At 39.7% G+C, this 16,573-nt stretch overlaps 1 protein-coding gene across 6 annotated transcripts in view; it reads left to right on the plus strand.

The window, feature by feature from the left end:
* KMT2C (lysine methyltransferase 2C) overlaps positions 1-16,573 on the plus strand; it is a 198,163-nt gene that overhangs the window by 147,904 nt on the left and 33,686 nt on the right. For 4 of the 6 annotated variants that reach the window (XM_054991675.1, XM_054991677.1, XM_054991676.1 and 1 more), the window contains exons 25-37: positions 2,446-2,576; positions 3,415-3,601; positions 4,239-4,343; positions 4,702-4,749; positions 7,462-7,599; positions 7,782-7,814; positions 8,208-8,333; positions 10,194-10,332; positions 10,499-10,713; positions 11,150-11,223; positions 12,018-12,200; positions 12,843-14,846; positions 15,845-16,146. In XM_054991675.1, coding sequence (XP_054847650.1) covers positions 2,446-2,576; positions 3,415-3,601; positions 4,239-4,343; positions 4,702-4,749; positions 7,462-7,599; positions 7,782-7,814; positions 8,208-8,333; positions 10,194-10,332; positions 10,499-10,713; positions 11,150-11,223; positions 12,018-12,200; positions 12,843-14,846; positions 15,845-16,146 — 3,685 coding nt within the window. The remainder of the gene's footprint in view (positions 1-2,445; positions 2,577-3,414; positions 3,602-4,238; positions 4,344-4,701; positions 4,750-7,461; positions 7,600-7,781; positions 7,815-8,207; positions 8,334-10,193; positions 10,333-10,498; positions 10,714-11,149; positions 11,224-12,017; positions 12,201-12,842; positions 14,847-15,844; positions 16,147-16,573) is intronic. The other 2 variants (XM_054991678.1, XM_054991679.1) reach the window with 2 other exon arrangements.

Genomic DNA, 16,573 nt, shown 5'->3' on the forward strand with positions numbered 1-16,573 from the left:
AGAACATACAGCTTTGTTACTAGTGACTTATACCATATGCAGATGTGCCATACAGGGCATTCTTTCCCTGACAATCATCTGTAAGAGATAATGGATAATGTGATAGACAGAATTGAATAAGAGCTGTGCAAAGGATGTAGAATTCTAAACAGATTCATGCACCTAGCTTTGAATTTATTTGGCCATGCTGACAACTGTGGAAGACACTTTCCTGAAGATATGTGTCATGTAGATGGGATTGTGTCCCTCTCACTGTAGTGCCACTACCATCTCCAGGATATCTTTGATTTATCCCCTCCCAAGGGATACCCCCTGCCCTTCCATAACTGCCCCAGAGGAAACAGCCACTCAGGGTTTTTGCTCAGTAGCATAGAGAATGGCTGGGCCATGTTGTAGCAGGAATCAAGGCACAGCATCTCAAATTAAATAACTTTATTTAATTTACCTACTAGGCACAATTAGTAATGCAAAATACAGAAATACAATGAAGCCGGCAATCTAAGGGAAAAAAAGAGAAAATGGGAAAGGTTGCTAGCTAAAAAAGTCTTACAGGTTCCATGGAGTATGGCTCCAGCTGAGCCAGAAGGGTGGGCGCATAGCTCATCATATGGGGGACACAGAGAGAGAGAGAGAGTCTTCCATCTCCCACAACACAAACACAACAAAGAGACAGCACTTCTTTAGGGGTTCACTCGTGTGGACCCCGAGGTAGATTAACCAATTCAGGCTTGAGGTTCTGGACCTCTAGATCCCACCATTTCCCTGGTCCAATAGAAAGTCATTGGAACATCAAGGAGATGGTGATGTTTTCACACCAGATGGTAGACGGCAGCCATCTGGAGATGCAGGTTAGTTTCCAGTCTGATTGTAGTCTGAAAGACTCCACTTTGGCCCGGCATCACCATATCTGCTAAATGCTATCTCCCCCAGATGTCCTTGCCCTGCCTCATTTCATGACAAGAAAGGAGAGTATCATGAAGCAAACTAACAGAAACCCAGCTAAGCAAAAAAACCTACTCAAAGGAATAACCTTTTTCTCAAAATCAATTTGTGTGTTAATTTATAAAGAAATATTTATCATTTGTGCCAAGTGCTACCACACAATAAATTGCCTCATGCAACTAATTACCCTCTACTATTTTAGCCCTTCACAACCATATATTAAAATGCTAGTGCATTGGAATAGATGCATAGAAACCATTCCTCTATGTTGTACATAAAGTGCTGTTAATACATAATAAATTTTCTCTTAGGAGGAAAGTAAACCAAATCAAAATAGCCAGAATAAGCTTTCAAGTAAGAGAGAGAAAGAGAGAGAGAGAGAGAGAGAGACTGGTGACCTATACCCAGTGGTGCATCTATGGAATGCTGGTTTCTTGCCTTCTTTCTGCTCCTGACCCTAGGAAAGATCATTCCTATAGGGTCATAAGACTTGCACAGAGGAATAGGCATGGAGATGACGATGATGATCACTCCACCTTTCTCGTAGTGGTTAAGTGGTTGGGCAGTAACTCAGCACTCTGCTGGTACGAATCCACTACCACCATGAGTTCTACAGGTGGCCTTGGATAAGCCACTTCTCTTAGCCACAGCTCCCCAGCTGTATTGTAGGGATAAAAGCATCAGTGACTTTGTTCACCACTCTGAGTGTGGCACGAATCAACAGCTAAAATACAATAATGAACATCAGTTAGGGGCTGCAATGCAGTAGAGGAATCAGATGAAGTTGCCACCAGTACTCCCTTCAGCATCTGCCCAGCTCCACTGATGGAAGAGAAATGAGGTGGCGATTTCACCCTCTCTCCAGGTATCAGAAGTAGAGTAGTGAGGGTATAGGAAACACTTCCATGGATGCATCACTGGATACAAACAAATGGTGTGGGTTTTCATAGTAAAAATAAAAGTAGTCATGTTAAAATATCCGATATTCCTGGATTAAACATGTAGACTTAAATTCAGGGACCTAGTTATTTTAGGTGCACCCATGAGCTTGGACATGACCAGGTTTTTTTTTTTTTTTTAACTTTCAATGGCAGACTTGTCATGTCATGTTGCAAGTTGCTTTTAAATTTCCTGGGAAGAACTTTACCATATGAAGGAAGTTGGGGCTGCAGTCCAGTACAAACAGCTCAAAACTTTCCTCAGTGCACAAGTCTTGATAGATGTCATTATCTATAAATAATAAAAGAAAATGTTGTCCTGTTTAATTTCATTGACATCAGTAGACACATTAAGAACACGCACAATTCACCACATTATTCTGTCGTTGGAATGTGTATTATCTCAAATTTAGAATGTTACTGCTTAAATGAGAAATTAACAGATAAAAAAATAGAAGTTCAATAATAATGCCCTTTCTCAGCAGAGCAGGATCAGTGCACCTTAAACATAGGCCAAGGTTATAAATAAAATGTTAACATAGTTGTGCATATTCACTGTTTTTAGGTTGGAGTGAACAGCTGCCAGATACACCAGTGGACGAATCTATTCCTACTCCTGAAAATATAGAGAAAATTAAAAAACGTTACAGGAAAAAGAAAAACAAGCTTGAAGAAACCTTTCCTGTATACTTGCAGGTACAGTCATTGCTATGCAAAGTGGGCTGCTTAAAATTAACATTTGCATATATTGAATAAACTGTTAATGGGTGTAAGACATAAACATTTGCTTTCTAATGTGTAACTCATTATCACTCTTGAGTTGGTTTTTGCATAAGGAGAGATCATTTAAACAACTGCACGCTATTAAGTAATAAAATGAAAATGATCTATTTCATTCTAATCTGCTAATTCTTTCGCTTTACAGGAAAATACAATAACATATAATTTTAAAAACATCCTGTGTTTGTTAATGTATTTCATAAAAATAGATATCCTCAGTTGGATCTAAGTTTGCCATACTGCAAGAGAAATGTATTAATTGATTCTTGTAAAATAGTCTTTTCATGCCTGTTTAGATATAAAATTGGCAATAATTACATTTGGTTGTTGTGGGTTTTCCGGGCTGTATTGCCGTGGTCTTGGCATTGTAGTTCCTGACGTTTCTCCAGCAGCTGTGGCTGGCATCTTCAGAGGTGTAGCACCAAAAGACAGAGATCTGTCAGAATTACATTCATTATTTATTTATTTATTATTTTAAGTAAATTCTTTGAATCAAAAGTGGAACTTAAAGTTTTACATGTAAGAGTCACTAGTTATCTTATGAATTAATTGAATTTTTCATCTAGCAAATAGTGAAAAACAGAATAAATACAATCTGAGGAAAAACAATACTATGCATTAAGTAATCAGTTTGTTTTCCATTCTAACTCCTCTGGATCTGTTTTCCATTCTGTTTCTCATATATGGGGAATTCTGTGAACTACTAAGGAAGGAATGTTTAAAACATTAAAATCTTGCTTATTTTTAATTGCAGGAAGCCTTCTTTGGAAAAGACCTCCTAGACACCAGTAGGCATAGTAAACCAAGTTTAGATAACTTATCTGAAGAAAGCCTTAACATTTCATGCAAAGTAAATTTGAATACAAACTTCTTAGATCTGTCTTCAGACCTACTACCCAGCTCATCTTCTACTCCAGCTCCATCAAAACTTGGAACACAAGGTATTTAAAAAATTAAACTTGGATTTAATTGATAATCGGTAAGGGCTATAAAGTGGAAGGCTTGTAGAGTGTGTGCACAGCTTGGAAAGAAAGGACAGTTCTTGGAAAGGGTTTGAAAGAAGTGCTTGGATGGAAGGATTTTTTATGAGATTGTTGAAAAGCAAAGTTGCAGAAGGGATGGGGAAAGAGGAATATATTGAATAGCTATCTTATTAATATAGAAGTTGGATCCTAAACTATGGGAACCATATAGTATTTTCAGATATTAATCCCAATACATTCATCTAGTTTGAATGCTTTTGTGTGAGAAAGGACTTTGGTGGTAGGCTCTCTTAAGTAAAAGATAAAGAACTTAGGAATGTCCTCAGGCCAGCTGGAAGTAATACTTTTGTGAAAGAGCAAGTTTAGCTTGTGACCGTTAGGGTATCAAACATGAGGATTAACTGAAAATGTGTTCGCAGGGTATCTGAGCTGGGGTAGAGTAGACTTATGGTGGGGTTCAGCATGACATTAGAAGGAAAAGCTACTTTTAGGTCTCAGTCATAATTTCTTTGAGCCTGGTATGGACTTGCAACTTGCCTCCCACTTGATCTGATGTCGTGTTGTCTCTTGACAAATGAACAATTTTTTTCTGTAGGTACCTCAGATGATCCTTTAGCAGCGCTTTCAGACGTGTTGAACACTGATGAAGATATTCTTGGAATACTTTCTGATGATTTGGTGAAATCTGGGGATCATTCAGGTATGTTTCTAGAGCTGGTTTTGGTATACAGACTCATCCAGTGCCCTGGTCATAATTTTATGCAATTAGTCATTTCTAGATGCATTTGTCCTAATTGTGTTTCAACTAGCAAAGGACTTCTTCTGTCTCACTTTGATCAATAAATTTCCTATTTATTTTACTTTGCACTTTGCTTTGCTACTGGTATGGGGATAAGATTTTTTTTTTTAAAAAAAAACCTTTTGGTGTCTGTCACACCCATGTGCTATTTCAGCATGCAGCTGTATATACTTTTAGTTTGTTCTTTCTTGCTTTTTTCAGTCTTTTTTTTTCCTTTTCTTATTATAATCATCCATTTTATCTGGTTTGGATCCTGTAGGTCTTGATTTATGCACTTTCCAGGTTGAGAACTCATCTTCCCCATTTGGTAAGAAAATAAACCATGGATGATGATCCATCGTTAGAAGTAGTTATCTTTCCTAGTAGTTTCAGCTAATTTTTTGGTGTGTGCATGTGTAAATGTCAGCTTTTTTTTTCATCAGTCACTAAAATACTTTGATTTTTCACCATTTCTGGCAAAGTGGGCAAAGTCTTGCTCAGCCTATCTGTACAGTGCACCTGGTAGAGTGAAAATTTTCTTGAAAATGTTTTGAATAATTACAAGTTGGGGTCTATTTACGTGTGTATGTGTGAGTGCACGCATTTTGCAGTACAATTTGAGTATGTATTATAAAGCATAACATGTCTCTTATCACAGTAGCAGATTGGCTTTTTATTTTGTGGTGCATGAATATAAGATTAACTGCTGCTTTTAATTCGGCCTTGAGTGGTCATTGACACATTAATCTGCCGTTGCAAACCTGAAACACATACAGTTTGAGCCATTTATTGAAATAAAAGCAAGGTTTGTTTATAACGACTCCAACTTTGTATTTTTATTTTGGTATATGTGTTGCTTTAGGTACAGATCTATGTTAAATAAGAAGACTTGTACAAATCTTTGATTTATCTTGGCCATCTTATCAAAACACTCTGCACTAAGGGGGTCTTCTGTAAGCAGTCTTCTTGATGTCTGTATCATTCAGTCAAGAGTGGGCCATAAGAGATATCAGAAACACATTGGAAATCAGGCTCCTATAATGTGCACTTATTAAAACTGAGTTGAGCTCAGGCAGCTGTCCAGCTGTCCAGTAGTTGATCTAATACAAGGACATGTTGTCCTACCTTACAGTGCTCGCAGGAATAGGTATAGCACAATTGTGAGTCATCAGTGAAAGGGAGGAGCTCAGTACACCGTCACAGGCAAGGAGGATCAAGGACTAGATCAAAGGTGATTCAGGACAGGCAGATATTGAAAGAAGTTGCAAGCAAGTAAACAAGAACAAGGTTTGCTTTCAGAAATGAGCAGTATACTTTAAAGAGAATCAGGGGCAGCCTCAAACTTCAAGAAGTGTTGGCCAACAATCACTAGTATTTGGCTTGTTGCAGAAAAGAACCACTGAAGAATTTTTGCGGAGAACAGCCAAGCAGAGTGTAGACTTTTGCTAGACGAGTAAGTGTTTGGTGTGTTCTAAGAGGAAGCACAGATAAAGCTGTTTGCAGCAATGTGCATTTAATTCCCAAGGGTGGTTCCATGATTTTCCCAAGCAAAGCCTGAGTCCAAAGATGCAGAAGGTGTCTCTGCTCGTGCTCATACAGGTTCTTGATGTTTAGTAACTGCCCTTTTTCTGTGCCCTTGTCATAACCTACAAAGGCCTCAGGATAGCTTTTCAAGGGATGCAAGTGGTAATAGAGGGAGATCCCCATTCTGCTTGTGGTAATTAGGATCCAGGACTGTATTGTGGGCTGCATTTAACACATGATCAGTTTTGGAAGGAATAACAAAAAAATGCAAAAAGGGGGTCGGGCGGGGAGAAGAATCGCCAAATTAAAATGTATTAAATATTCTGTTCATGAGATTTTTTTTTCCTACTGAGATATCGTGGGATGAATCCTATCAGCTCTAGGCACTGGTAGAAGTGGGTCTTTCCTGCCTTCCAGTTCCCCCTAGAGCTGCCTGTTAACACAGGAAAAGATGACAGTGGGGCAATCAGTGTGGGCTAAAAGCCATTCATAACAGGAAGTTTCAGTGAGGAAGAAGAAACAATTAGAATAGGTTTTCCTGCCTCTTATATTAGTGGTACTTCCAGCACTGCTGCAAAGCTACTTTTACCACTGGAGTCAGTAGAAAAGAGGCCTAGGAAGTAGTTCCTATTTTTTTTTCAAAGATGGTACTGTAATTTCATTTATATCCATCACTTCTCCCATCACATGGGAACCCAAAATGGTTTAACTCTTCTTTTCGCCTCCGTTTTATCCTCACAATAACCCTGTAAGATAGGTTAGGCTGAGAGTGTGTGACTGACTAAAAGTCATCCAGTGAGTTTCCATGGCAGAGTGGTGATTTGAACCTGGGTCTCCCAGATCCTACCCCGACACTAACCACTGCAGCACACTGACAGTCTACTAGCATCCGACAACAGAACAGGTCAAAGAAAACTGTCAAAAGTTCAAGTTTCTTTCCATCTGCAAGTTGATAGCTTTCATTACCTACACTTGAAAGAAAAGAGCATTAAAAGGAAGCCTCCATCATCAGTGTAGCCCTGAGGAATCTGATATATTGACACGGCAACTGTGAAAAAGGCACCCAGTTTATAAATGTAAATAAAGCGTTTTCCTCCTCCAATCTAAACGCCAGCAGCAAAGCCTCCACTCAGCAGCTATTGCTTCAAAAATGCTTTCACTATATAACTTTAAAATATCCCAATTGCTATGTTATATAGGCTCCCTTTTAGTTATTTTGAAGTTGTTAATAGGAGAGACTTATGAAAAGTAATTTTAAGCGTGGTTTGGATTATCTTTAGCAAAAAAAAAAAATCTTCATTTCTTAAAGTGACCAAAATTAGTATCAGCAATCAGTTCAAGTGCTCCAATTTTTTATTCATTTGTTAAACTGGAATCCCAAGTTAGTGGTTTCCATTTATTAAAATGGAAAAGAGGAAATTCTGGTAGACTGCATTCCTCCTAAACCAGTTAGGATTTTATTTTTTGGCATTTCCTACTTTGACTGACAGTACTCTTCCTTCCTTCCTTCCTTCAGCTGGGCTAGATATTGGACCCATCTCTGATGATCCCTCCTCTTTGCCTCCACAATGTGTCAGTCAGACTGCCCGGCCACTGAGTGAAGAACAATTAGATGGAATCCTCAGCCCCGAACTGGACAAAATGGTCACAGATGGTAAATCTTTGTCTTGCATCACTGCCTTACATAGATACCTGCTATTTTATAAGATTGCCATCTGCATGCCTTTTTAGATGAACTTTAGTCTTACAACTCTTGAAATTAAATTGTTTTTTCCATCTGGCATAAGTGCAGTGTGCTTTGATAGCTAACATTGATGTTGCTTTTACTCTGTCCAGGTGCAATTCTTGGTAAACTGTACAAGATTCCAGGTATGTTTTCTTGCTTTTTAGTATTCTTTTGTCTATATTTATATGTCTGTGCTGCCTTTCTGTTGAGCAGATATTCAAAGTGATTTCCATTAAGCTATAAAAAACATAATAACAAAAATTAAAGCAACGAATACTGCAATATGATTTTTTTAAAAATGCACAACGAGAATCAGCTAACGGCCACAGCACAAATTAAAAACATAAAGAGGGGAGGGGGGAGGGTTAGCTACACAAACCAAGAAAAACAAAGACATACATGGCTGTGGTAGGTGAACACCTCTCAAGAATGAGGTCCACAAATACCACAGAAAAGGCCTTTTGTTTGGTATCTTGTCTTTTAAGAACTTTGTGGTGTGCATCCATATCCATATACTCACAAGTAGTGTTTTACAGAACTGGGAGGAAAGGATGTTGAAGACCTGTTTACTGCTGTGTTGAGTCCTGCGACCACTCAAGCAGCTCCTTTGCCACAGCCCCCACCTCCGCCTCCCCCGCAGCTCGTACATTTGCACAATCAAGGTTTGTTCTTACTTTTTCTTCTTAAGTTTTCCTTCAAAAAGTATGGCAGTTGACAGATTGTCCCATTTTGTAAAAAAAAAGCAGAACTTTAAAGTAAACAGTGCTTTTTTATTATGAAAATAAAACTTTCCACTCTTTTGTTACATTGCTTAGATGTATGTCATGTTGCCTTTTCAGAAAAGATGCAGGTCAGACTTTGTTTGCTTTTCAGTAGGTGTAGAGATACTGGCACGTTCACAGTGAGTATTGGCTAGAAAGTGAGTGGCTGATAGGATTTGATGGCAAATGGGCCGTCTTGCTTTTGTTTGCTTGGCTGCTCTGATGTCACAGAGATAATGGAAAGCCTTGTGTTAGGCTGCAAAGTGTAAAGAGGACTTGGGAGGACTTCTGAACTTGAATTCTAAACCACTTTGGTTAACTTAAGTTATAAAACTTGTTCCTTTCAAGCTTTGTGGGCTTTCAATTGTCAGGTTGGTTGAACAGTTTTAGAACATTTTGATAAACCTGGAAGGTGGTATTCCTTTATACTTTATATATGCATGGAATTTTTGAATCAAATGCTCAGTAACTGTATTATGACTTCCCCCAGGCCGATTTTGTGTGGTTATAAGGTTTAGATGATTTAAACAATAGCCACACATGCTTTCTAGTAATAAATCATGGACTTAACCATTTGAGAAATAATATCATTGTTACGAAGGAGATTATTCTGGAACAACCTATCTCCTTAGTACAATTTTAATTTTTAAACTCAAAGAGTATTCTGTGGTACCTTTTACATCTGATGTCTCTCAAGTGGCCTATTGAGGTCAGGAAGAAATTTTTTTCCCTTTAGATTTTGGGTTTTCCCCATCCCATTGAGGGTTCAGAGATGGCCACATCTAGAGGCAGGATATCAGATGGGGAGAACAAGAGGTAAAGTGCTAAGAAAACTTTCTCTTGAGGGAAGCTCAACAGATAAGTTTTGCTTTTGTGCCTTAGGTCTAATTTTACCATATTTGAAGTTGGGGAAGAACTTTTTCTGTGGCTGAATCGTTTGAAAAATTGTGGGGTTTTGTATCTTCCGCTGTCATACTTTACATTGCTTGCTTGTGCCATCTGGATATGTTCTGTTAAACCTTCTCCTGGAATATGTGTTCCTATCTGTCAGGTGTGGAAGATCTTTCTTTAGCGCAGGGAATTGGACTATATAGCTTGGTGCTCACTTCCAGCTCTACAGTCCTCTAATAGTAGTCTGAGGCCTCAGAACTTATTGGCCCCTGCAGTCCTTATCTGCTCATCGATGTCTTGGGTTGGCAGCATTCAGCTACGAGTTGTGGGAAAGGGAGATGTGAGAAACAGACTATAAAGGGACAGTCACTTTAACAATGTGGAGAACTGCAGGTCATTGTTTTATAGTATCTATCCATCAGATTTGGGTTCATTTCTCATTAATGACCATTCCATTATTTAATTCTATTACACAGAATATTAATGATATGCATACATATAAATGAAAATAGCTCTTGTATCTCTCTTTCAGAAACTATGTAGCTTGTCTTATTTATGCAAAGCAGCATAATATGACAAGCAAAATTATTTAAGGTTATGAAGGCCCTGAAATGCATGCTTCTTACATGCTCTTCAAAAAAGAATTAAAATTATATATGATTATTACTCTGGAGTGTGCAAATAAGATCTCTGCAAATGGTTTTAGTTTAATGCTGTATAAAACCAAATGTAAAATATGTAAAGTGCTTTGGATGTTCCAAAGTACTATATTAATTCTGATAATTACCATCAGTTAAAATCACTTTTCCTGTTATAGCGTATTGGATACAATTAGAAATTGGCATTCAGATTTTCATCTTTTCTTTAAAGGAGATAATGTGTTTTCAAGAGTTCCACTTATGAATGGAATGATTGGACCAACCCCCCATCTCTCTCATAACCCATTGGTTTCTGGAGGTGGATTAGGCACTTTTCCTGCTATAGCACAACCATCATATACAGATACTAGGTGAGTAAAACTGAGAAACACGATTTATACAAAAATTATCTGCTTTAATGACATTAATTTAATACAGTGTTGTTAGTGAGATCTGCTTTTTCCCCTTTACCCAGCTTTTAGAATAACTTAAACCATTAGCAGTATGCAAATAAATAATTCTGTTTCCCTTTCTCAGGGATAAGAATGCAACATTTAATGCAGTGATGAATGATACCACTAATTCTTGGGTTCCATCTGCTGCTCCATTGGAAGGCGAAGGTGATACCATGTCTAATGCACAGAGAAGCACTCTGAAATGGGAGAAGGAGGAAGCACTTGGTGAAATGGCAACAGTGGCACCTGTTTTGTACACAAATATCAATTTTCCGAACCTCAAAGAAGAGTTCCCAGGTATGTCATAAACTTTAGAGTTAAGCATAGCTTTACAAAAAGTCAGTGAAGTGTAGTGGTTAGAGACTCAGAGGTGGACTAGGATCAGGATCTGGCTGAACAAGGTTTGAATTCCCGCTCTGCCATGGAAGCTTGCTGGGTCACCTTGGGCCAGTCACACACACTCAGCCTAACCTATCTCATAGGGTTGTTGTGAGGATAAAATGGAGAAGAAAAATACGTAAGCTGCTTTGAGTCTCCATTGGGGAGAAAAAGGCTATGGTATAAATGAAGTAAATGATAAGATCTGTCAAGGCAGTATCTTTACAGTATAGATTTTTTTAAAAACTCTGAATAATTTCATAAAGAACAGGAACTGTTTAGTTGTACTTTACTGAGCTGCCTAATCACAACAAAATAACAAACCACATTCCTTTTTATCCCTCCAATCTCTTAGACTGGGCAACAAGAGTGAAGCAGATTGCTAAACTGTGGAGAAAAGCAAGCTCACAGGAGAGAGCTCCATATGTGGTAAAGAACACTTGCAACATTTTAAATAGCAGTATTATACATGTCTTCTGTTAAGTTGTCTTCACTTAATTTAAGTTTTAAAATTGGTAAAAAGGATATCGGTGCTTCACAGTATATTTTTTAAAACACAGTTTCTGGTTAATTTTTGGAGTTCGTTTCTTGTCTGGTTTCCTAAATTGCTGTTCAGGCCATTCAAGCTTGGTAGAAACCCAGTACATGGACTTCCTTGTGACTTTGGTTTTGCATCTCCAGAAGCTTAGTTTGTGATAACCTTTGAAAATAATTGAGAACATTATGGTGCTCTTGAGCAGTATGATCAAGATTATCCACCAGAAATAAGTGCCTGTAGCTGCTGTTAAATAATTAAAAGCCCCATTATTGCTTACAGTTCTTGCTTGAAGCAATATCCATATTCCTTGGTTTACATTTGTTATTTTCAGTTTTTATGCTGCTCAGCTTGATTTGGAATTTTGCCCAAATTTTCTTCAGTTGATATATGAACATATTCTGTTCTCTCCTTGTATCTCATAGCACAGAATTCTAGTCTTTTCTCCTGCATTTGACACTTTTCTCCTCCATTTGACTTGCAGTAAACACATCCACCCTATATTACATCTTTATGGAGATTAGTAGCTCCAGGTATAAGCAACTGACCTAGCTTCTTATTTCATATGTGCAATTAAATACCATAAATAATTTGGTATTTTTGTAGGAATTGTAGTCAGATGCATTGCTTGTATTTATCAACCTAAAACTAGATAAAATTGCACGTATGTATCTTTCTTCTTTTACAGCAAAAAGCCAGAGATAATAGAGCTGCTCTGCGAATCAACAAAGTGCAAATGTCAAACGATTCCATGAAAAGGCAGCAGCAACAAGATAGCATTGATCCAAGCTCTCGTATTGACTCTGAACTCTTTAAGGACCCATTAAAGCAGAGGGAATCAGAGCATGAGCAAGAATGGAAATTTAGACAGGTGTGTTGCATTTGATTTTCCTCTCCCCCCCCTATCTTACAGCTGCAAAACAATCTGCTCTTTGGTTGGTTGCCAGAAAAGGAAATAGCAGTCCATATGTTGTCCTGTATATGTTGTGACCGTAGCAAGGGTAGGCAGCATAAGAAAGTGTAGACAACACGTCCATCTAACCACTGAACTCTTGTTGAGAATTCTGTGAAACCGTCCCTGTGACTTTTCTACTAGTGAATTCAAATTTTATACTGATACTCAAATGAAGAGAATTTACTTTGGTGGGTTGCTTGCTCTGTAAAGTCATATGCCTTGCTACCATGGGCAAAGTCTTACATGTAGTCAGAAATTAAAAACAGGAACACATAATATCTGAAGCTTCTGTTGCAGGTAATACTTGTACTCTGGATGAATTCCCAATACACCTGTAGCTGTTAAAGAGGTTATCATGCTTATTTGCATTTAAAATATATCCTCTGATCTTCAGAAGATGCACTTTTGCCATTATCCGTTCAGTGGTATGCCTAAACCACTGGCCCTGGTACCAAGCAATGTCAGATAAAAACCCCCAATCTTTCAATTTAATTCCTTGCTTTTGTTTATTTTCCCTATAGCTGATATACAGTCTCTTCTTTTTCTTGTTCAAAACAGCAAATGCGTCAGAAAAGTAAACAGCAAGCTAAAATTGAAGCAACTCAGAAACTTGAGCAAGTAAAAAACGAGCAGCAGCAACTACAACAGCAGCTTGGGTCACAACAGCTTTTGAGCCAGTCAGGTTCAGACACACCTAGCAGTGGGATGCAGAGTCCCTTAACCCCTCAAACTGGTAATGGAAGTATGTCTCCTGCACAACAGACATTCCACAAAGACTTATTTACAAAACAGTTGCCTGGTACCCCTACTTCCACTCCTTCAGACGTTTTCCTAAAACCGCAGCCCCCACCTCCACCTGCGACACCAAATAGAATGCCTGTTCAAGATGTACATTCTCAGGCTCCTTCACAACAGATTTTTTCTCCGGGCTCCTCTAACACCCGACCGCCTTCTCCGGTTGACCCATATGCAAAAATGGTGGGAACACCCAGGCCACCACCTGTTAACCAAAATCAAAACTTTGTCAGGAGAAATTCTGTTATATCAGTAGATATCCATCCACCCCCGTCCCCTTTATCCAGGCCAGTTCAGGTATCTGAATCAACAGGAAGCCGGCCATCACCAGTCAGAGATTCATGTTCTTTGTCTCCAGTCAGCAATGATCCTTATGCAAAACCTCCAGATACACCCAGGCCTGTAGTGGCAGCAGAACCATTCTCCAAACCTTTGGGGCTACCAAGGTCACCAATAATTGCAGAACCTTCTGGGAAACCTTCTATAACAGCAGCAAACAATGATCCATTCGCCAAACCACCTCCTAGAACAGATTCATTTCAAAGGCCTCGAACATCTCCTGCTGATTCATATGTACGGCCTCCGTTGACTCCAGCTTCTATTGTTGAGGGAAGTCCTGGTACATTTAAAACACCAATGCGCCCTGCTCAGTCCCCACAAGATCCTTATGCCTCGATGCCCTCAACCCCAAGACGGATGACTGTGGATCCCTATGAACGGCCTGTGTTGACACCAAGGCCTGTGGATAGCTTTTCACATAATCCATCTAATGACTTGTACAGCCAGCCCCCTCTGACTCCCCACACAGCAATAAAAGAGACTTTTGTCCATCCTCAGAGAGTACCACGAAACCAGAGTGATTCTTTTTCTCAGTCTGGAACTATTTCAAGGGGAGCTGCTCAGGATCCTTATGCCCAGCCTCCAGGTACACCACGGCCAGCCGCAGACCCTTATGCCCAGCCTCCGGGTACCCCACGGCCAATCACGGACCCTTACGCCCAGCCTCCGGGTACCCCACGGCCAGTCACGGATCCTTACGCCAAGCCTCCGAGTACCCCACGGCCAATCACGGACCCTTATGCCCAGCCTCCAGGTACACCACGGCCAGTCACAGATCCTTATGCTCAGCCTCCAGGTACCCCACGGCCCTCTACTGTTGATCCATATATGCATCAACCACCTACCCCGAGGCCTGCACAGTCAGCAGATTTATTTGCTCAGGTTCCAGCTAATCAAAGGCATTCTGACCCATATGTCCAGCCGCCAGGTACACCAAGACCAGTTAGTAATGATCCGTATTCTCAGCCACCAGCAACTCCAAGGCCTGGATTATCAGAAACTTACAGTAGACCAGCTCTAATGCCAAATCGAGATCCTTATCTGCAGGCATCGCAGAATAGAACTTTACCTGGGGCTTTTGTAAGGCAATCTGATCCGTGTACTCAGCCTCCAAGGACATCCGGACCTACTGTGACAGATTCTTTTAGCCATGCTCCGGCAGCCCAATCTTGTGACCCTTATGATCAGCCTCCAGGGACTCCAAGACCTCAGCCAGAAACCTTTGGAACTGCTCAGCTTCCCCATGAAGTTGTAGATCAACCAAGGTCTGGATCTGAGGGGAGCTTCAGCTCATCTGCAAACTCTTCCATTAGCTCGCAGGGGCAACAGTTTCCCCAAACCTCTCAAGTTCCTGGCCCAGCACCGACAACAGGAGCAACGAGTACACAGAATACGATGTCACAGGTAGATGCAGAGAAACTCAGACAGGTGTGTTGGATAATGTGCTACTGAAAACTATGAAATGCAGTAATTTAAAGGATCTCTCAGTTACTTTTAGAAACAATGCAGTTCTACTGTCTCAGTAAATTCTGTTCTATTTATGTGAGACAAGCAGCCCTATTTTGCACTACAAAAGTAAACTTGTTATCCTGTTACTAGTATCTTATTTATATGCTGCCTTTCTGCTAGACCACAGGCCTTCAAGGCAGCTTACAATAAGAGAAAGTTGACTTACAATAAACATAGCAAGATTTTTTTAAAGGTAGTGGTAACTGTTATGAAGGCACGGGGCAGGGTGGTAACGTAAAATGTCCTCTCTGCAACCCTCTTTTACGGCAACAGCTCCTGCCTCCAAAGTGTGCCATCCTGCAACCAGAGCCAAGTATCATCCAATGTTCTTGACCTGAGGAGAGCAAGGTTATGCTTCACCCTCGTGGATCCTGGTTCTTCCTGGTAGCAGGGAAAGCTGAGGGAGCTGCTTGGGGATACAGTCACATCAATTGTCTTCTTCCCAGTATCATGCCATTGGCTGGAAGTATTCTGTGGGATTTTTTGAAAAGCCACTACATCTGTAAAAGAGGGCTGGTTCAGAGACTGGGAACAGGGCATGAGATCATATACTCCATCCCCTATTCCTTCATCTCTTCTTGAATTATTTTCTCCCTCTATAAACACAGTCGGGGGATACTTCATCACCTATATTTCCGTGGTTAAGAATAGCTATGTTCCATAATCAGAATTTTTAACCCCTTTAAAATGCTGGTCAAGGAGGAGCCTAGTTAGTCTTAAACATAGTTACTGTCAGTGTATCCTGATCCCGTGGTTAAGGGAAGGAGATGTAGGGTGGGGTGAAGGAGTGAAGTCTACCAGCGATCTTCACTTCAGTGTGTGTGCATTGATCTGAAGAGACTGCACTTGGGGAGATGTTCATTAAGTTATTGCAAATGTAATGTTAACAAGATTAATTATTTTTTGCTTCATGACAGCGCCAGAAATTACGTGAACTTATTCTACAGCAGCAACAGCAAAAGAAGAATGCAGCACGTCAAGAGAAAACACCACAACAACCTGTCACAGCACCTCATGCAGCACCTGTTCAACAGTGGCCGCAAGAAAATCTGAACCAGGTTTTCAACCGGCCTCCTCCACCCTACCCTGGCAACGTTAGGTCATCCATGGTCCCACCTGGTGGGTTAAGGTTCCAGGGTTTTGCTGTCGATGGACAATTTAATCGACCCCAGTTTCCAGGAGATTTGGGCAGCATGGGAGTGAGGCCTCATGGCTTTAGGTATGCTTCTTGAACTATGAATCATAAAATAAAGTTGAATAAAGTTTTGAGTTTTTAAAATGATTATGTTGACTTTTTGAGGATGATTTTGTCAGCCAGAATTATTGCAGTCATTTACCATATTTATTGACAGCTTTGTTATTAATGAAACAAGGCATATGTGATAATATTTTGATACATAATATTTTTAAAATATTTGAAACCTTTTAATGTCAGTTATATTATAGTGTCTGTAAAATAATTTGGTTTAAAATGATACTAAAGTCTGTACTCATAAAATTGGGTCCAAACCATGAAGTTGGATCCAGAAATGTCCATCCGTTTGATCAACCCATATTGTTAAAACTGAATCTATTACTTCCATCAAACGATATTAGTAAAAACAAGCTTTTATGTGACCTCAGGCATTATAAATATGACATCATGG

This window comes from Eublepharis macularius, chromosome 11, assembly GCF_028583425.1.
Source record: "Eublepharis macularius isolate TG4126 chromosome 11, MPM_Emac_v1.0, whole genome shotgun sequence".
Taxonomy (NCBI): Eukaryota; Metazoa; Chordata; class Lepidosauria; order Squamata; family Eublepharidae; genus Eublepharis; species Eublepharis macularius.